We start from the raw sequence: 20,216 nt of genomic DNA on the forward strand, positions 1-20,216 counted from the left end.
ATCAAAAAAGATGCACACAAGCCTGACGGTGTTGGGTTTTTTCTCCAAGTTTAATACACACTAGAACAAACCACAAGAGAGTGCCGCTAGCCCAGAACTACGCTCACCCCAAGACCACCCCAGGAACCCCAAAACACTGAGACCAGAAACTGGGTCCACAGCTCCTGGGGAGACCACCCATTCCTGGAGAGGCCCGGGCACCCCTGAGCCCTTCTGTCACCTCCTGACCTCCCCCATCTTCCCCTCAGCCTAGACTCAGTTGGCCTTTCCCTACCAGTCCCTTTCTAGATGCAGGCCGCTCCCCACCCTGGGCCCAGGACTTCCTCCTTCCTCAATGGACAGAAGGGCAGCAAGGGGCACCATGGTCCAGGGCCTTCAGGTCCAGCTGTCCAAGAGAAGCAGGGCCCTGATGCGGGGTGGAGAAACGCTGCAGAAGGGCTGTCATGGGAGGTCAGGCCCCCACACACTCCACGTAATTGGCCGGGTACAGACCAATGCGGCCACTCTGCAGCTGGCCCTGGCACCAGCCCTGCTCATCCTCCTCGCTCATCTTCAGCAGCTCCTCCCCTGGGGAAAGGGGTTTCGTCACTGCCCATTGCCCTGGCCCAGCCCCGATCGTGCAACTGGGTCAAGGACTGAGGAGGGGGAGGGGGTAGTAGGAGAAGGCAACTGGGAGAAGAGACATGCCTGAGGCGAAGAAAGGTCAAAGTCAGCAAGAACCCCACCCCAGACCCTGAATGCATCAAGCAGGCCCCAGCCGGTGACTTTGAGAGAGCAGTGAGGGCTCAGAGCAGACACTCTGACGCCTGGAGTATGGACCCAAAGCAGCCTTGCAGAATCAGACAACTGGACTTGGGAAGCAGGCATCAGGCTTCCCTTTTCCACACCCCTGCTCAGGTTGTAAAGGAAGGGAGAGGGTGGCTGAAGCCTGGAAAGGAACAGGAAAGGGGTCCCCGCGTACCTGCTCGGAAGCTCAGCTCATCAGCTTCCTGGCCAGCGTAGTCATAGAGCGCCCGCACCCGCACCCCGGTGGCAGCCTTCCGGGGGTTCTCCTCATCCGACCACTCCTCATCCTGCCCACCGCTACAGAGGGGAGACAGACAGTGGCAGGCTCAGGGCACAAGGACCACCATGAGCCAGAGAGTCTACGACCCAGGGCAAAGGGTCCCCCTCTGGAAGAACCCTGGGAGAGGCAGGTGGAAAAGAACTTAAAGATCCTGGTCTGCCCTCTGCCACATGTGCCTGTGAGCCTGGCACGCTTCCCGCCACCCAGGGTTGACATGAGCACTAGATGAGCACGAATGCAGGCACTGGCGGGTGAGGCTAAGCCACCATGATCACTGGCATCACGACAACTACTAAGCGGGTCCTCAGGTTCCTGGCACCAATTTTCGACCCAGTTCAGGTGTAAGGGGAATGAAGGGAAGGAGACAGAGGGCAAGAGGGCAGGACAGGGCCCGAGCTCTTTCCTCCCCACAGCCAGGTTCCTGGCTCTCACCCTGGGGACCCCGGGGACTGGGGTGGGGGTGCAGCGCCATCTCTTGTGGGCATGATGCTGGTCAGAGTAACCTCATCAGGGCTCCGGCCACCTTTCTCCTTCCTGCTAATTGTCCTCTGTGTATCCAAGGACCACTCCTGTGGGGACAGTGCTGAGGGTCAGGCTGGGATGCAGGCTTGTGGTGGCAGCCAGAGCCATTCAGACCTTCACCTACCTCCTCCCAAGCCCTAGCCTCCCTCCTGAGGTCCAGGCTGAGCCCGCCGCCCCTCCCAGCCCCGGGCAGCCCGGAACGCTGACCTCGAACTGCGGCCAGTTCATGGCCATGCCTGGCCCGTGGGTGCTGCGCCACCAGTGCAAATCCTCCTCGTCGCTGACTGCCTCGATGCCCTGATGCAGGTCTCGGTGGAGTTCATGGAACCTGCAGCCCAAGACACCACCTCAACCTGGGGAGCCCGGGGCCCCAGTACCCCCATGAAACTCATTCCGCCTGGCCAGAGCCGGGGGGAGACAGAGCAGACCCAGCTGTACCCCCAGACCTCCAGGCCCCCCTCGCAGGCCACACCTCTCGCTGCTGGAGAGGTCGAGGTGCTGGTGCAAGGCAAGCAGCATATCCTTGAAGAAGAGAAGCCGCTGGCGCTCGGCCGCCTGGCAGCTCTCAAAGGCCTGCTCCATGTCCTCCATGTAGCGCGGGGTGTAGCGATGCAGCTCCGCCAGTGTCTGCTCGTAGTGGCTCTTCATCTGTGTGGGGCAGGAGGGGCCTGGTGAGGACCAGACCTGCTTCCACTCAGGACACCACTCACATTTACAGAGCGCCGCGGGGTGGGGGGGGGGGGGGCGAGACCCCGGGCCTGGCACCAGCAGCCATTAGGCCGCAGATCCAGGTCCGACCCTCCAAGACCCCAGCAGCAGAACAGGCCAGGGGACACCTGGGCACAGCCACTTTAAGGGTCTGGGGAGTGAGGATGGAGGGTGAGATGAGGTCCACCTCAAGGAGGGAGGAGCGGGGAGAAATCAGAACAGGTTTCATGAAGGAGGTGGAAACTGAGCAGAGGACAGGCAGAGCGGGAGGACAGGATGCTCTAGCAGGGCAGGCAACGTGAGAGCTTATGGTTGGGGGCGGGCACAGCGGAAGAAACGGAGCTGGAAGGTCTCCTCAACTCTGAGACCCTCCCAACGCCTGAAACGGAACCATTTCTTTCCCGGGGAAAGCATCAGCTTTTCTCTGGCTCCTCTTTTAAATGAGGGTCTGGAGAGCAGGTGGCCCATGAGGATGAGGGCGGCAGGGCGTGGGGCCAGGGAGAGAGAGGTCTCCCGCTACCTTCTCGGCCTCCCTGGCGCAGCGTTCCACCCGCTCCTGCAGTTTGCGCAGCTGCTCCTGCGACACGGCACTGTCGGCCTTCGCGTGGCTCTCCCGAGTCTGCGCCGTCTTCTCCTCCTTCCGTGCTGCATGGTAGCTCTTCTTGGAAGCCTCAACCTGGCGCGCACGGCGACAAATGTGGACCCGAGCCCCGCGGCCCCCCCAGCCCAGGTGGGATTCAGGAAGGGACCCATCCCTCCCCGGCTCACCTCCTTCAGCCTCTTGAGCCAGGGCTTCTGGGCCTTGCGGAAGCCGTCCTCGGCAGCCCGGCTCTCGCGGAAGCCCCCCAGCACTGGCCGGTGGAAGGCCCCCCGCTGCCACGCGCGCACCCGCTCGCTGTCCTGGCCCTGCAGCTTCTCCCGCACCTCCAGGTGTAGCGCGCTCAGCCTCTCGGCCGCGGTGAAGAAGGCGTGCCAGGCCTTCTCCAGCGTGCCGTACTGGGGGCCTGCGGGGAGGGAGGGAGGGGCTGGGACCGGGCCAGGGGCACAGCCAGAAAAGAGCCAGCCCCCCACACCCCAGGGTGCTGCCGTGGGGGCCAGGCCCCGGAGGGCGGGATGCGAAGAGGAACAAGGAAGAGGTCAGCGGCTACTTGTGGATATAGGAGATTTTGTGGAATCCTTATCCACCACCATGGAAACTGTTACAACATTTAACAGGCAAAAAGCAGCCCAGAAAAGTGAAGCTAATACCCAAAGCATTACAGCTGCAAGTTAATGGCCCAAAACATTACAGCTGAGATGCAAACCCAACTCTGTGGCATCAACCACTACACTCGATTGCCTCAGAGGGAAGAACGAGCTTGGTTAGGATGGAAAGATCCCCAGCTCCCGAGTAGAAGGCCTAGGTTCAAGTTTCAGCACTTTCTAGCTGTGTGGCCTCAGGCAAATCACTTAACCTCTCTGAGCTTCTGGATTCTCCTCTAGAAAATGGGTAGTACAAGATCATCTCCACCACTGGGCTGTTAGAAGTATCAAAATAACTCACGACCATACTTCGCAAACTCTTAACAGCTAGGTTATTCTTAACAACTGCAAGAGTAATCAGGAAGCTCTTCCCTCTTCAGCGGGAAGGCATACACGAAATCCTCAAATTTTCCATAAAAGGTGCAAGAAAGAAGCTCCCTCGCCGGGTCTCCCACACCCTCAGCGGCCCTCTGCCCCTGGTGAGGCCCAAGTGATGGCTCACCCTTTTCCACAGCGCCCCTCCACTTGCGGGCCCAGTCAGCCAGCTGCTGAGCATACGCCTTCTCGATGCGAGCACGCTCCTGGAAGCAGCTGACCAAGTCCCCGCATAGCCGATGCCCGTCCTCCACCCGCTGCACGGTCCGCCTATAGTTGCCAGCCTGGGGCGGACAGGAGAAAGGCAGTGTCGCTGGGGAGAAGACCCCTCCAGGGCTGGGGCCGACAGCTGGGCTCCTCCCCTGGACAGGTGGCTGGGCCCAGGCTGGCAGAGGGGGTGGGCATTTCGGTGCCACCTCCAATCCTAGGACCCAGCTGCTCACCTCCCAGAAACTGCCCTCCAGGGCCTCCCCTCCAGCGTCTTCCTCTGGAGCCATGGCGTCCCTGCAGCACGGAATGGTGGCGGATGGGTGCTGTGGAGGGCAGAGGGGTAAGCGGCGAAGCCTGATGTACACTTTTGGGAAGAGGAAAAGATCCTTTCCTATCCCTGGACTTTCGCCTAACGGCTATCCCCACCACCCAGGGAACTGTCAGAGCTAGGACTTCACAGGTGGGGGATCTGGAAGGCCCCGGGAGGGGCTGGGATAGGGGAAAGGGTGCCGCTTCAAAGCTCTTCCTTGGGCCTCAAGTCTGCCCACCCCCTCCCCCACCCAGCCTCATTCCACCTACCTGGGGCCTAGAGATCACTTTCGGGGACCCGGATGTCCAACTCTCAAAGCTGCCACTGTGATTCTGCCTTGAAGCTGACGAAAGCAAGACAAGGGGTGAGGGCAGAGACTTGGAGTGTCCAGGGCGGTGCCCAGCTCCCCCAATATAGCAACTGCTGTCAGAAGCGCCAGACTCCAGCCAGGAGAATGCCAGTCGGGTCACACGATCCAGCTGGGGATCAGGCTCAGGCGGCGGGTGGGGGTGGGGGTGCGTGGTGGGCAGAGGGCCCCACGGCCCCCCCCCGACTCCCTGCTGCAGATGACAGGGGAGGATACCTGCCCATGCTGGGCCCCTCTGCCTTTCCCCGAACAACAAGACGACCCTTTACCAGACCAGGCCAAATTGGAGGGTGCCCGGCCACACTCCCGTGACTCCCTTTGCCTGCAAAAGCAGACTGGGAGCCAGGAGGCCTGAGTCCGATCTTGGCCAAGAAGCTTGAACAAGTGCTTTTACTGTCATCTCCTAAGGAAGCCTCGGCTCCCGGGTGAGGTGGAAATTCTGCCTCCTGGTCTTCTGTGCCCGGGCTGCTCTCAGACTCAAACCTCGCAATAAGCAACAAATGTGAGGGGCCTGACAGTCACAAAGGACATTCATCCTGTTCCACAGCATCCACTGAGGTCCCACAAACCTCCCTGGGGAATGAGTAGTTCAGCCCCGCCCTCAAAAGGCCCAGAATCTGGGGCAGCATGGGGGATTCCGACGGGCCATCAGCCAATTGTAAGAGTGTGCTCCAGAACTGTAGAGGAGGGCAAGGCGGATTCCAACCCCCGAGCCACCACCCCAGAGGCCAGAGAACACAGTGGCACGCGGCCACTCCCCTCCTGCCGCTTGGCAGTGGCTCAGCTGTCCCTACCCTAGGACTGACTCAAGCCCCTAGAAGGAAACCGCTTCCTCCTCTGAGCAAGCCCAAGGGACACTGCCGGACCCAGGAGGGCAGAGTGTGTGCCCGCTGCCCCAAAGCAGGGCTCTGTCACACTCCTCCCCTCCTGACAAGCTGACAAGCCACTATTCATCCTTCCAAACTCAAACTGAGGCATCTTCTCCAGAGTCTCCCAGACCCCATTCCTCCACCGCCATTCACACAGCCCCTCGTGAGCCCTCCGTCAGGCTAGATACTGTGTATTGCATTGGATCGTCACTGACGGGAGAGGATCTGTCCCCAGCCACTGACAGAGGGCGTCCCATCTGCGTTTCTTCAGGCCCTGGAGCTGGTAGCTGAAGGAAGAAACATGACGTCCCCCTAAGGACCAGGAGACCTGCTGGCTATAGCAACAGTGAGAAAGCTTGGCCTGGGTGGGATCCGGCCCTGAGCTAATAGGAGACAGAGCTCAGGCCTGCCTTGGAGGGGCCTAGGGACAGAGCAGAAGAGGGACAGAGGGGCTGGCCCACCAGGGTCCTCAGCACTCCCCCTTGCTTCTTCTCGAGTCTGCCCCATTCACCCAGAAAGAACTTGCCAACCAGATGGAGGGAAACAGAGCCACAGCCGTAAATCACAGGGCCTTCGGAGCTGTCCCAGTCAGGCATCCAGGGGTCTGGGCCCCCTGCCTGCTCCAGCCTCCAGGCTCAGGCTCCCGGGAGAGCTGCCCCCCACCCATTCCCTCTCTCTGGCCCCAGAACAGAGCAAGCTGTGTGTGCAGGGCTGGCACTGCTCCCTCCGGCCTCCCAGAGCAAACACAAGCCGGAGTCCCAGGCACAGCCAGGCCCCACAGCCCTGGCCGGATCTAGCTATGGGGGTGGGCCCTGCGTGCCATGAGGGGGCACCCTGTGCCTCCTGACTTCAGCAGAGACCCAGTCTGGTCTCCAGAATGCATCCTGCCACAGGCAAGAGCTCAGAAGGCAGAGAATGAATGCTTCCCAGCCCAGGTAGCCAGGACCTACTGGACCTGCGGAAGTCTGCAGGGCTCTTGGCAGGGTCTCCTCAGAGTTGCGTGGGCCAAGGTAGAAGTCCTGAAACTCAGGGAAGACCCCACACTCCCTATCTAAGGCAGGTAGGTACCCACCCCCCACCTTCCAGAAGCTGGGGGCATGCCCTGGGAGGGAGCAGGGCCATCCTGCCCTGCCCGTCCTCCTGAGTCACAGGCTGCGCCCAAGGGCTCCTGCCAGCAGCCCCTCCCCGCTGTCCCGCAGCCCGGGGATGCGGAGGCGCAGCTGGGGGCGGCCCATTGGTCCAGAGAGGGGTGCCTAGGCTAGAGTGCCTGGAAGCAGCAGCCAGAGCCGCCCCAGAGGGTGGGGGAAGAAGGTGGCGCGGGGGAAGGGGTGGCGCAGGGAAAGGGGAGGAGGCAGGGCCAGGGAGGGGCATAACAAAGGGGCACTTTTGGAAACCCGACCTGCCGCCTGAGGTGCCTGCTCCCTGATGACGCACTCCAAACCCGGAGCCTCCACACCAAACTTCGGAGCCCAGTGGCGCCCGTCTCTGGCCTCAATCAACCCTTATGGACGGCGCCCTTCGACCGGCCCTCCTGCCGGCCCGGAGCTGCACAACTCGTAGCCGGTGGAGCCCACGCGAAGCGACCGGGCCAGGCCTAGCCATGGAGGCTCTAGGACTTCTTGGCCAAACTTGTTGAACTTGGTCTCGGCGGGGGTGGGGCCGGCCGGTCACCGCTGAGGGGAGGGGGCGCACCCTGCCCGGGCCAGCCAGGCCGTGGACTCCAGAAGGTGACCCGGGCCAGCGGCCCAGAAATTAGGGCTCTTTGCAAAGAGCGAGAGGTCCCCGGGGCGTTTGGGGGCCTTTGAGGAGCCCTCGGAGATGGTGTGGCCCTCCAGCCCCGACGCCTCCCTCTCCTCCACCGGCCTGGGAAATCCCGGGGGGCGCGGCGCCGCAGATGAGACACTCCCTCGGCTCGGGGGCAACTCGTCCCGTCCTCGCGCGGAGTGGGGTAGCCGGGAGCTCCCAGGGCGGGAGTCGGTCCCACTGCAAACTTAAGGAGCCGAAGGAGAGGGCGGGATCGACTCGCGGCTCCCGCCGCCGCCTCCCCGCGATTCCCGCCCGGGCAGCACTCACCGCGTCCTTCCTGGGCGTCTCGGCGGGTGGGGGTCCGGCCACGCTCCGGCCGGAGTCCTGCAGCTCCCGGGCCGGGGCTACCGCCTCCCGGAGCGCGCCCGGCCCTCCCCCGGGAAGCCCGGCCCCCGGCCCCGCCCTCTCCTCGCCGCCGCGGCCCCAACCCTACCCGCCAGAGGCTGGGGCGCGGGGGCTGCAGGCATCGTGGCGACCGGCGGCTCCCGGAGCACGGGCCGCGAGGTATCGGCTCCCACGGGAGAAGCGCCAAGCCTCCCTTCCCAGGGTGGCACCGCGCGGGCAATGCGAGTCGGATTTCGGCTTGCCCCTCCCGGCCTTCGCAGAGCCTGGGAGACAGACCGGTGGAAGCGGGAAGGGATCGGGCCTGCCCGGGTACCCCTTGGAGGGAGGACTGGGGGCTACACTGCCTTAGTATTTCTTTGCTGACCACATCTTTCTTATACGTTAGTTCCGTCGAGGCTCACAGTCACCCCCTTTTAAGCATTAGGGTTCCCATTGTACGGGTGCGGAAACTGAGGCCCAGAGACCTTCAGCAGCTTGCAAAAGATCTGTAGTCGGGCAAGACCTAGATTCCAGAACCGTGCCTTTTACCTGCACAGCCCCGCCTGCCAATCTGAGGACTGCGTCGGACACGCGGTGGGGGTGAGGCAAAAAGGCACGAGCTCCTCCCCCTCTGTGTTCTTAGTCCCAGATTTTGTACCACGATTCATTCTTAAATCCCTTCGCCCCTCCACTTCCCCCCTTTTGTCAGTCACCAGCTTTGGTAGATTTTTCCAGATCGCCACGCTGCCACCCCACCCTTAGTAAGTCCCTTCTCTCTCACCGTCTTTGCCCCCACCCTGGGATTTTTCGCAGCCTGCCTGTCTGTTATTTATATCCCCTGGAGCGGTCCAAGAATGTTCCGAGGCTGACCTAATCGCCACCTGCTTGGCCTCTCCGTCCCTCCCGATCCCTCCTGGGCAGGGAGAGCCAGCGACCGAGCCCTCCGCCTGGCAGGAGAGAGTGGCCGCGGGTTAGCAGGGTCTAACGCCCCGGGTGCTCAGAGGGTCCTGGTGGCGCAAAGTCGCTGTGGATGGGAAAGCCCCAGAGGCTCCGAAGAGTGCTCCCTCGGGGAGATGGCGTGGCGCTCTGGGAAGCCAAAGGCCAAGCGGTTCTCTCTCCAGCACGTACTCTTCGTCCCCACTCCCCGCCCCATCACCACTCCCTGAGGAGTGTGAGTGCTGTGCGCGGATTTTTAAATCGCAGCTTTAAAAATAGAAAAACTATGTTCCTGAATCCGACAGGAACCGCTGATGTGTTCTTTATGCAGCTAAATCCGCTCACAAAATGGAAAAGGGCCCTGAAGAGAATGAATGAGGGTAATTTCAGATGGTGGTATTAGCTGCTGACTGAGTTGCTCACCGCCCCCCCCCCCCGCCCCCGTCCTGGTGGGAGGGTCAGACTCTGGGCAGTCAGGGCGCAGCGCTTTTGGCAAATCCTGAGTAGTGGATCCTGGCCTTGGCGCTCACGGGGTGTGTACACAGCAGGATGTGGCTTCTGAAACCAGTTGCAACACCCAGTCTCTGTTGGGGCATGAAAAAGTCACTTTTTTCCATATTTCTGTTTCTACCTCTATGAAACATGACGGGTGACCCAGCTGACCTCCCAAATGGACCATGTGCCCCCAGCTAATTACTGATTGTAAAAGCTGCAAGTGAGAGGAGCTGGGCTAATCTATAATGACAGCCCTACTGTTCTGTATTATTTTAAATCAGTTAACATCCCACCTAGTGCCTGGGGGCCTGTAGGCACCTGTAGGCACCTAGGCAGAAAGTGTGAAAACACAAGAATGAAATTAATTGCAGGAACCGCCTATTAAAACCCCATTAAAAGTAAAGGCCGCAAGCCAGACTGGTATCTGGGAAAGCCAGGCCAGAGAGAGGTTCAGAAAACAGTGCTGTTCCTCAGATCACAAGGAGAAGGCAATATGGAGTGGAAAGCATCTGGCTTCTCTTAGATTCCAATCTGGAGGCAGAAAGCAGAAATATTGCAGCTGATTTTAATTGCCCCTAAGGTAACGTAGGGAGAAAAAATAAACTAAAACCCAGAGCATACAGAGCTGCTTTAAAGGTGAAAGGAGGGGCGCCTGGGTGGCTCAGTGGTTAAAGCCTCTGCCTTCGGCTCAGGTCATGATCTCAGGGTCCTGGGATGGAGTCCCGCATTCGGGCTCTCTGCTCAGCAGGGAGCCTGCCTCCTCCTCCTCTCTCTCTGCCTGCCTCTCTGCCTACTTGTGATCTGTCTGTCAAATAAAAAAAAAAAAATCTAAAAAAAAAAATAAAGGTGAAAGGAGACAGAGCTGCCTTTGGAAAACCAACCCCCTGCTAGGCTATCCGAGGGACTCAGATTTCTATGCTCTGTGGCCAGAGAGCCCCTATATACTCATACAGCTCTATCCCAGCAATACTGAACTAGAACAGAGTTCAAGATGAGATGCCCAAGGTCAGAGGCTGGATAGACGGAAACTGAGGGAGGCAGCCTGGCTCAGGGCGCCAGGTGGCAGATGGGTCCAAAGCCTAAGCTCACAACACTCACAGACTCGCTCACCTTGAGTTTCTGGAATGTCCTAACCACCGCACCTTTATTTGTTTATTTATTCATTCAGTCATCCAGTCAAGAAATCATTTGAATTTTTGTTCTATACTGAGCCCTCTACTAGGTATTGAGAATACAAGATAAATAAGGCACAGTCTTAAATGTAGGCTAATGATACAGTGTGGTTAGGAAGTACTTTGGGAAAATAGAGCCAGAAGAGACCACCTTTCACGGGGTGATGACACTTGATGGGGCTTGATGAGCAGGAATTAGTCATGTGAGGAGGCATTGTAGATGGGAACACGGGATGTGCCAAGCCCCAGATGTGTTAACATATGACTTCGTGATCCAGCAATTTCGCTTTTTGGAATCTACCCTAGACAAACATGAGTAGAAGTGCAGAAAAAGGTACAAGGATGTTTGCATGTAGTGTTGTTTGCAGTAAGGGAAAACTGGAAGCAAATTTCCATCGAGAGACTGCTGGCTGGCAGGTCACCAGGGTGCACAGGTCAGACAGTGCAGAGAGGCCTTGGCCCAGGGACTCCCTCCAGGGACACGGTGGTGCGGCCCAAGCCTTGACTCTCAGAGCGGCCCATCAACCACCTCAGCCGCTTAAAAAAATCCTGTATATACACCAGAGATTTGGAAATAAGGATAAACACCAAAGTGCAGGAGGGGAAAAAAAAATAGTTGAATAACCTAGAGTTCATTCATGAGATGGCTAAACTCTGCAGCACCTGAAGCTCAGGCAGATGGAGATGTGTGGTTTTTTTTTGTTTTTGTTTTTGTTTTTTTAAGATTATTTGAGAGAGAGAGAGAGCGCGCGGTGGGAGGGGCAGAGGCTGAGCACAGAGCCTAACTCAGGGCTTGATCTCACGACCCTGAGATCATAACCCGAGCCGAAACAAGAATAGGATTCTTAACCACCTGAGCCACCCAGATGTCCTGAGATGTGTTCTTATATGAAGAGCTCCAAGATCCTGTAGAACAAAAAGAACAAAATGCAGAACACACAAAAAAATATTTGGAGAATATATACCAAACTGATTTTGGTGGCTATCACTAGGGAGAGGGCTAGAATTGGTAAAAGAGATTTTTGGAGCATTAGGAAATGAGCAGTGAGCATGTACTTATATGTAAATTGTATAATGAAGAGTTTTTGGGAAATTATTGTCTAACACAGGGCTGTCCAAATGGAATTTTCCGCAAGGACAGAAATGTATAATTGCACTGCCCCGTACAGCAACCACTAGCCACTTGTAGTTAGGAACTGGATTTTTAAGTTCATTTAATTTTAGTTAGTTAAAATGTAACAGCCACACGTGGCTAGTGGCAACTGTATTGGGCAGTTCCCATCTAGAATATCTAGAATATTGAGTTCAAGACAGGGTGGAGGCAGATGGAAGATGAAGCTAGAGAATGAGTAGAGACTGAACAGTGACTTGCAAGTTGGGCTGGGGAGCTCGGACTTTATCCTATAGGCGGTGGGAAGTGTGCGTGGGAAGGGCTAGAGGAGATTTATCCGAAGAAGTCTGGCAGGCAGTCCCCAGAAGGGCAGAGGAGAGCAGGCAGAAGGCTACAGGCAGGCTTTATCTTTCTGGAAGGCAGCTGTGTTACTCTTCGTGGCCTCTGGACCTTACCCCAGCATTCCTGATGGGCAGCTGAGTAAAAGATTCTGGTTCAACAGCTATGTTCTTTTCTTTTTTTAAGATTTTATTTATTTGACAGAAGGAGATCACAAGTAGACAGAGAAGCAGGCAGAGAGAGAGGAGAAAGAAGGCTCCCCGCCGAGCAGAGAGCCTGATGCAGGGCTCGATCCCAGGACCCTGAGATCATGACCTGAGCTGAAGGCAGAGGCTTTAACCCACTGAACCACCCAGGTGCCCCCAACAGCTATGTTCTTAAGATCTCAGGCAACCCCAGGTAGAAAAAACTGGTCGGAGTTATCGACGGGAGGCATCTTCAGTGGGGGAAAATGTTCTGGGCAGGAAGAACAGCAGACGGAAGGCATTAGAGTAAAAATGCATAGCAGGCTTCCATGGGGCCCCATGAAGAAACCTTCTCCAGGTCAGGAATTTGCCCGGGGCAGATTCTTTGGAAGGTGCCCTGAGCTGCCAAGGCCCAGCCCAGGTGTCAGCTCAGTGAGCTGAGGGTTCTGCCCAGGAAGCCTGCCGGTTCTTTCGGTCCCTCCTCTGAAGTCTCCTGGGGCCTCCTGATTGGCCAGAGAGGAATTCTTGTGGATGGTCCCTTTATTTAGCTGACTTTCAGGAATATCCGCGATGCTAGACACTAGCCTGAGTGCTTGGTCCACAATGTAAACAAAGCAGACATGCTCCTTGGCTTTGTGGGGTTTTCCACTAAAACCAAATAAAGGCCTGCATAGGTATTTACAAATCGTGATTAAGTTTCTAAAGGAAAAAAGCTTTTAAGATACAGTGCTCTGAGAGAATAGGGGGAGCATAATTCCAATGAGGAGAGGGTCAGAGAAGACCTCTTTCAGGAAGTCTCAGCTTCTCTACCCCAAAACAGCCCAACAGACCCCAAAGACAAATGGAAGTTAGCTGGGTAAAGAGGGAACCTGGGAGAGAGCATGCTACACGAAAGGACTAACGTGTACAAAGGCCCAGAAATGGGAACTTGACCTCCTGGGAAAGAAGGCAGAGTGGGTAGGGTGTGGTGAAGGAGAGTAAGAGGTCGAGGGTAAGGTAAGAGAGGAGGACGGCACCCGAACACTGCAGGCTTTGTTCTATTCTGAGTGCAAAATTTAAGCAGAGGAGTGACGGAGTGTCTTTCTAGATGTTGCATGAGGACAGATCAGAACAGGGCACCAAAAAAACAGTAGGATGGCTGGCCCAGGAGCAAAGAATGGTTTTCACATTTTACTTATTTATTTTTTTAATTCGTTTATCTGATAGAGAGTGAAATCGAGAGAGATCACAGAGGGAGAGGGAGAGGGCAAGCAGACTCCCCACCGAGCAGAGAGCTAGATGCAGGACTCGATTCCAGGACCCCAGGATCATGACCCAGGTGTCCCAGTTTTCACATTTTTTTAAATTTATTTTTTATTTTTTTTTAAGATTTTATTTATTTATTTGACAGACAGAGATCACAAGGAGGTAGAGAGGCAGGCAGAGAGAGAGAGAGAGGAGGAAGCAGGCTCCCCACCAAGCAGAGAGCCCGATGCGGGGCTCGATCCCAGGACCCTGAGATCATGACCTGAGCCAAAGGCAGAGGCTTTAACCCACTGAGCCACCCAGGCGCCCCTCACATTTTTTTTTAAAGATTTTACTTATTTATTTGACAGACAGAGATCACAAGTAGGCAGAGAGGCAGGCAGAGAGAGAGGAGGAAGCAGGCTCCCCACTGAGCAGAGAGCCTGATACAGGACTCGATCCCAGGACCCTGGAATCATGACCTGAGCCGAAGGCAGAGGCTTTAACCTACTGAGCCACCCAGGCGCCCCAGTTTTCACATTTTTAAATGGTTGAAAAGAACCAAAAGAAAGGGGCACCTGGGTGGCTCAGTAGGTTAAAGCCTCTGCCTTCGGCTCAGGTCATGATTCCAGGGTCCTGGGATCGAGTCCTGTATCAGGCTCTCTGCTCAGTGGGGAGCCTGCTTCCTCCTCTCTCTCTGCCTGCCTCTCTGCCTACCTGTGATCTCTGTCTGTCAAATAAATAAGTAAAATCTTAAAAAAAAATCAAAAGAAAAAGATTTGGTGATATGTGAAGATTTTAAGAACAAATTTCAGTGTCCATAAAGTTTTATTGGAATAGAGTCATGCTCCCTCGTTCACATATAGTCTATGGCTGCTTCTGCACTCCAGTGGCAGAGTGGAGTGGTTGCAATGGGGATCACAGGGGCAGAAAAGCCTAAAATGTTTGCGGTCAACCCCCTTACACATAAACCATGTGGCCAGTGTATTAGAGGGAGACAAACAGAGGGAGACCATTTAAGGGAGCCACTTCGGTCATCCAGGTACCAGGGACAGGGGCTTATTCTAGGACAGTGGTCTGCAGCTGCTCAATACAGAAACTGAAGAATTATCTGAAGGGAGGAATCGATAGGGAGTCGAACTTGCTGATGGGTTAAGTGTGAATGGTAAGGGAGAGATACATCTCAAAATGAATCCCAGCCTGTGATCTTGGATTGGGTTCCAGACCAGAGAAGGACATGACTGGGGCACTTGGCAAAATTTGAATAAAGTTTATTGGTTGGATAATAGTGTCATTAGTACTAATTTTCTCTCTCTCTTTTTAAGTAAGCTCTATGCCCAACATGGGGCTTGAACTCATGACCCCTGAGATCAAGAGTCCCAGGCTTCACAGATGGAGCCAGCCAGAAAATCCATAGTTCTCTCCTCTTGACCATTGCATTGTACTTAGATCTGATGTTACACTCAGGAAATTAGGGACGAGTCTATGGAAATTCTTTATAACCTTTTCTTGACTCTTTCTAAGTCTGAAATTCTGTCCAAGTGAAAAGATTAAACATAAAACAAAAATGATTCGAGCGTGTTTACCTTGAGTTTTGGCACAGAAATGACATTTATGGAGGCAGCGGAAATGCGAAAAAGGCAAAAGAGCAGAAAATTAGGACTTCTCTTTTGGACACAGTAGCATGAGATGCTGAGATGGCCAAGTGGGTGCGTCAAGAAAGCCGGACCGGGCGTTACTGTGGGCATCGCCCGTGAGCCAAAGGAAGGTAGAGAAACTGTGCGACTCAGCCTCCAAGTAGGAGTTCTGTGCCTGAGGTGTGGCCAGCCAAGGCGGTCCCCCCAGGGGGGCCACATGCATGGAGTGTCTGCAGCACAGCCAGCATTGTGTTTGGCCCTCTGGCACCCACCCTGCGACAACCCTATCCAGTCGGCTTCCTTCTTCCCCATTTCCAAAGGAGGGAACCGGCTCAGAGAAGTGTTAAGATTCGCTCAAAGACACAGCAAGGAGGTGGGAATGTGAGAGTTGCCTGAGCCCGGCCTCAGGGAGCCATTCTCCCCTTGGTGATGCTGAACATCCCCCGCAGAGATCGGGGCTATATAAGTTTCTGGGGGCTAACAAAGTACCCCCAGACTAGGGGTCTCAGAACAACAGAAATGTCTCCTCTTAGAGTTCTGGAGGCCAGAAATCAAAGTATCGGCAGGGCCGTGCTGTCCCTCCCCAGGCTCTGGGGGGTTATCAGCCCTTGCCCTTCTCCTAGCTTCTGGAAGCTGCCAGCATTCTGGAAGTCTGGCAATCTGGGCGAATAGCTGTGTCACTCCCATCTCTGCCTCTGTCTTCACATTGTCGTCTCTGTGTGTCTGTCTCTCTGCCTGTGTCTCAGTCCCCCTCTGCCTCACTGTTTTTATTTTCTTTTTACTCTTTTCATTTATTTTTTTGGAAGTCTAGTTGACACACAATGTTACATTAGTTTCAGGTGTACAACAGCGATTCCACAACTCAACACCTTATGCTCTGGTTTGTGGTGGTAATTGTCTATAATTGAAGCATGGTTGACACACAAGGTTCTATGATCTCGGCCTTGCTCATACAAAGATGTTTACTACTGGGTTTAAGACCTACTCGGATCATCCAGGAGGCTCTCCTCATCTGAAGACCCTTGACTACGTCTACAAAGATCCTTTTTTTTTTTCTAGATAACATTCACAGGTTCTGGGAATTTGGATACGGGTTTCTCTTTTCAGGGACCATGACTCAACCCAGCACACCAGCCTGGAGAGGCCACAGCTGTTCGCCTGGGAAATCTAGTAAAATAGAGCCTGAACTTAAAAAAAGTAGCCTTCCTTTCAGAGATGTTGTCCCCCAGTTTCGCTAACATGCCTCTTCACAGAATAGCCCAGCAGCCTCCATGCCACCCACACGAATGTGGCTTGGCAGGAAGCCTCGAATTAGGACAAAACTCTCAGACTCCGGGGCCTTATGACACAGGGAAAGCCGAGCACAGTGGGGAATGTGCCATGTGTCTGTGGGGATGTTTGCTGAACGTCTGAAGCTCTGGGGAGGGTGTGAGTGGATTCGTCACAAGAGAACCTCCTCCCAGCCATCGGCTTCACCGCAAAGAACCACAGCTACCCGAGCAGCCCACCACTTTCCTCTACAGACAGAAACTTAGGGACACCTGGGTGGCTCAGTGGGTAAGCATCTGCCTTCAGCTCAGGTCATGATCCCAGCCTCCTGGGATGCTGAGCATTGGGCTCCTTGCTCAGCAGGAAGCCTGCTTCCCCCTCTGCTTGCCTTTCCCTGTGCTTGTGTTCTCTGTCTCTCTCTGACAAACAAATAAAATCTTAAAAAAAAAAAAGAAAGAAAGAAAGAAAGAAAGGAAGGAAGGAAGGAAGAAAGAAAGAAAGAAAAGAAACTTAGCGGCGGTTCCTTGGGCCAGCATTTTGTCCCGTGCTCTGGGAGGGAGTGACAATGTCAGGAACACTGATGTCCCTGTAGGGACAGGAGCCAAGGCGGGGCATTGGAGGCTGGAGTGGGAGGATGGGAATGTAAGGGGAATATAAATGCAGCCGCCCCAGTCCCACGAGCATGGGATTCATCCAGCCATAGGCACCTGGCTTGGCTCTGCCACAGACAGAAGCATTTATATTTCTGCCACTGGGGAGTTTTGGGGAGTCTTTGGAAGACAGTGAGAATTCACTGCCAGAACTCAAACCCCTGCTTTCCAATTCTCTGCTCCCTGCTCTTCCCACGATGGCCACCTGCCTGGTGCGAGCTCTTGAGGGAGGCAAAGAGCTTCTTCACCACCTCGTTTAGATCTTATCGTTCAATAACATATCGCCAGGAGATCCAGCAGCTTCTATTTCTAGAGCACTTTACAGTCCGTGCAGCACTTCCACACAGACTCTCAGCCCTCTGGCAGGCGCCCTGCAAAGCTGGCCGCCTAGGGAAGTTTCCTGGCATCCCACACCTCTGGTTTTGCACGACAGGATATTGATTTAGAGTGTGGATGGTGTCTCATGCCCCACAGCGACGACAGAAGGTGGGGAGGGCTTTTGGTTGTTTTTTTTTTTTTTTGGTTTGGTTTGGGGTTTTTTTTCTTTCTTTCTTTCTTTTTTTTTTTTTGTATTTACACAGCTGTCTGACACTTCCAAAGCCAGCCCCAATTGTATTTTTTAAAATGGAAGCTATTCCCTAGGCGGTGGGAGCCAGTTTTCTCACTTAGCACTATTCCAGAATTAATTCCTATTTGGGCACTGAACTATGTATCAGCGATGCCAAGGAACAAGAACTCCGAGAGGCCGTATTCGGTCGGCTTTGGAGCCTTGAGGAGGAATTTAAACTTCAGTTCCCTGCGAGCTCGGCGGAACGCTTGAGGCTGTCATTTGCAAACCACTGAATGCAGGAACTGTGTGTGGAAAGCCCGCACACACCATCCTCATGGATTATGGATGGTTTCGCAGACTCAGCAGAACGTTTGGATCCATAGACGGCTTGATCAGAATCAGTCATGTACCGGCCTGCACCAGACAGATGATTCCTACTGGATGGAAATTTCCCACAGGAAGGCCAGACTGGAAAGCCCTCACTGGTTCCTGCTGCTTTAACAGCAGCTCACAAGATCCCAGGTTTTAAAACTGGAAGGGATCTGAAAGGCCACTGAGTACCTCTTCTTGACTTCGGGATGATGAAACTTCGAAGTGAAAGGAGGAACCCAAGAGACATCATCTAAGAACAGTGCTCTTCCCTCTGTGCCATACTCCTTGTTCCAGAAAACACATAAGCCCCATGTCATTTTGCAGATCAAAGAAAATGCCATAACTTGGGGTCATGCTTGTGGTCTGCCCGGCTCCCAGTGTGAACACGAGACCTTTCTTTGCTATCACCAGCAGCTTTTGAATGAATTGCCTTGTGACGCCTTATGTCAAAGGTAGTGTCCCAAATGAGACCAAAACATCTATAAACAGGGCTTCATAGCACAGCTTATCTGTGGGAGGAAACCAAAGTCATGCTACACCATTCACCTCTGTATCAGATGGGCAGCATCAAAAAAATCTGTATTAAATACTTTTGTCCATCTGCCCAATGGTTCATCAGATGGAAATGGAGGACATTAAGTGCCTAGACAGTTGTTTTCTTGGTGAAACACGGCAAAACCTAGGGTAGGAATGCCCCAAAGCAGAACTTGAAACAAAAACGCTTTCCTGGCATGTTCAAGGTGGGTTTCCACTACTCACGCACGATTGTTTTTGTGGGTTTTTTTGTTTGTTTTTGTTTTTTTGTTTTTTTGAATTCACCATGGAAAACCTCCCCTATCCTAAAAACAGACTCTGGGAAATCCTGGCATTAAGCAGAACATTTCCTCTGTTCATGAATCCATCACGGCTAATTATTGCCTCTTTGCCTTCCCATTTCCTACCCTCTGTCTGGAATATCTCCCCCCACCCCTCCCATCTCTCCAAGATTCAGCTTAAGTGGGCCCCTTCTCTGGGAAAACATTTTTTTTAAACAATTTTATTTTATTTATTTTAAAGATTTTATTTATTTATTTGACAGACAGAGATCACAAGTAGGCAGAGAGACAGGCAGAGAGAGAAAGGGGGAAGCAGGCTCCCCGCTGAGCAGAGAGCCCGATGCGGGACTGGATCCCAGGACCTAAGACCACGACCTGAGCCAAAGGCAGAGGCCTAACCCACTGAGCCACCCAGGCGCTTCTGGGAAAACTTTTTTGACACTGTTCCTTTTTACCACCACTCCACGCTGAGTTAGTGTCCTCTTTCTGTACCAACCCCCAGCCCTGCCCAAACCCAAAGCTTCCTCTCTCACTAAGCTCATCACACCCAGTTGTAGCTGTAGGATTACCTACCTGTCTTTCCCACCATAAAAAGCACACTCCATAGGGGTAAAGAGCATTTTTCATTTCAGCATTCTCTTTCACTGGAATAGTTGCCAGGGACAGAGTAGGTTTTGATAAATGTCAGTAGAATTAATGAAATTTGAATTCTGCCTGCCTTTCAACCTCCCCCTCCATCTGGCGTCTGGGAACAGATCCTCGATATGACCAACTTCTCCTCTTCAAGCTGCCTCCTACCCTACTCATAAACGTCAATGTCTCCAATTCAAACACCATCAAGAACACCTCTGTAGTTGAACGTGGGGTGTATTGCTCAATGCAACAGAGAATGCATATAGTGGAACATCTCTGTTAGGTGTTGGGAAGGACTTATAGATTTGGCTTGTGTTGGATGATTTGGATAAGGGAAGTGGGGCATTGCTCTGGATTGGAGGTTGTCAGGAAATGGGGGTGATTCTATGAAGGGTATAAGTAAATCTTATCCACAAGGTGGGAGGAATGACGCAAAGGGAAAGCTAGAGCTGTGATTGGCAAAGAAGCTCCTTCCATGTTAGCCAAACTAATAGGGCAATGTCTGGTTATTTTTGTGGTTTGGACAATATTCTTACTTCTGCCTGCGTTCAGACACGAGTGATCATGTTTTTGTCTTGATTGATCATGGTCACAGAGTGGCCTTGTCTGGTGTTGTTTTGTGCAATTGTTTATTTCGACAGAACACCAAGGTCTAGCTGATCTATCAGGCCAGATCCCAGATGCCAGGGGCTGCTTCTCTCTTTCTCATAACTTATACCCATTCCTAACTTTACCAAGCTGTTCCCCTACCTAGAATGCTCTTCTCCCTACTCTGGCCAAACCCCACTTATATTCAAATTGAACTCCACAAAATCCCACCTTCCCTGTGAGGCTTCCCGAAATACTTCTTTCTCCATCAGGTGATCGTTTCTGAATGCCTCTAGAAGTCTTGGCCAGCATGCCACAATTTAGTATACAACCACCTTCTCTCTGGAATGGTTTCACTTGTTTCACATGTATTGTTCTTCTCTGCTTAGTGGGGGCAGGGTCATTTCTTACATTTTGGCATACCCCCCTCCAACTGAGAAA

General features: G+C 54.0%; 2 protein-coding genes across 3 annotated transcripts; one reads left to right on the forward strand and one right to left on the reverse strand.

Moving 5' to 3' along the window:
* Positions 1 to 31: 31 nt before the first annotated feature.
* On the reverse strand, positions 32 to 7,873 carry PACSIN3 (protein kinase C and casein kinase substrate in neurons 3). Of its 2 annotated transcripts, none has more exons than XM_047690258.1 (11): positions 7,743 to 7,873; positions 4,703 to 4,776; positions 4,357 to 4,446; positions 4,041 to 4,197; positions 3,065 to 3,300; positions 2,817 to 2,972; positions 2,061 to 2,236; positions 1,796 to 1,916; positions 1,499 to 1,635; positions 962 to 1,083; positions 32 to 567 (listed from the first exon to the last, which is right to left on the reverse strand). In XM_047690258.1, exons 3-11 carry the CDS (start codon positions 4,408 to 4,410, stop codon positions 452 to 454), a joined length of 1,275 nt encoding a protein of 424 aa, XP_047546214.1. In that variant the 5' UTR covers positions 4,411 to 4,446; positions 4,703 to 4,776; positions 7,743 to 7,873; the 3' UTR covers positions 32 to 451. The 2 variants fall into 2 exon arrangements, with proteins under 2 accessions (XP_047546214.1, XP_047546215.1); XM_047690259.1 differs by lacking the exon at positions 7,743 to 7,873 and adding an exon at positions 7,069 to 7,428.
* LOC125078140 (translation initiation factor IF-2-like) lies at positions 7,426 to 11,069 on the forward strand. Its single transcript, XM_047690264.1, has 2 exons — positions 7,426 to 9,866; positions 10,077 to 11,069. The coding sequence occupies exon 1, from the start codon at positions 7,564 to 7,566 to the stop codon at positions 8,167 to 8,169; it is 606 nt and encodes a 201-aa protein (XP_047546220.1). The 5' UTR covers positions 7,426 to 7,563; the 3' UTR covers positions 8,170 to 9,866; positions 10,077 to 11,069.
* Positions 11,070 to 20,216: the final 9,147 nt, after the last annotated feature.

The sequence above is a fragment of the Lutra lutra genome, chromosome 10 (assembly GCF_902655055.1).
Source record: "Lutra lutra chromosome 10, mLutLut1.2, whole genome shotgun sequence".
Lineage (NCBI taxonomy): Eukaryota > Metazoa > Chordata > Mammalia > Carnivora > Mustelidae > Lutra > Lutra lutra.

Coding starts and splice junctions, on each gene's coding strand:
- PACSIN3 (XM_047690258.1), bottom strand. CDS start 4,410: ATGGCTCCAGAGGAAGACGCTGGAGGGGAGGCCCTGGAGGGCAGTTTC. Junction 3,301..4,040: donor GAGGGGCGCTGTGGAAAAGG/GTGAGCCATCAC, acceptor CCCTCCCCGCAG/GCCCCCAGTACGGCACGCTG. Junction 568..961: donor TGAGCTGAGCTTCCGAGCAG/GTACGCGGGGAC, acceptor CCCTTTCCCCAG/GGGAGGAGCTGCTGAAGATG.
- LOC125078140 (XM_047690264.1), top strand. CDS start 7,564: ATGAGACACTCCCTCGGCTCGGGGGCAACTCGTCCCGTCCTCGCGCGG.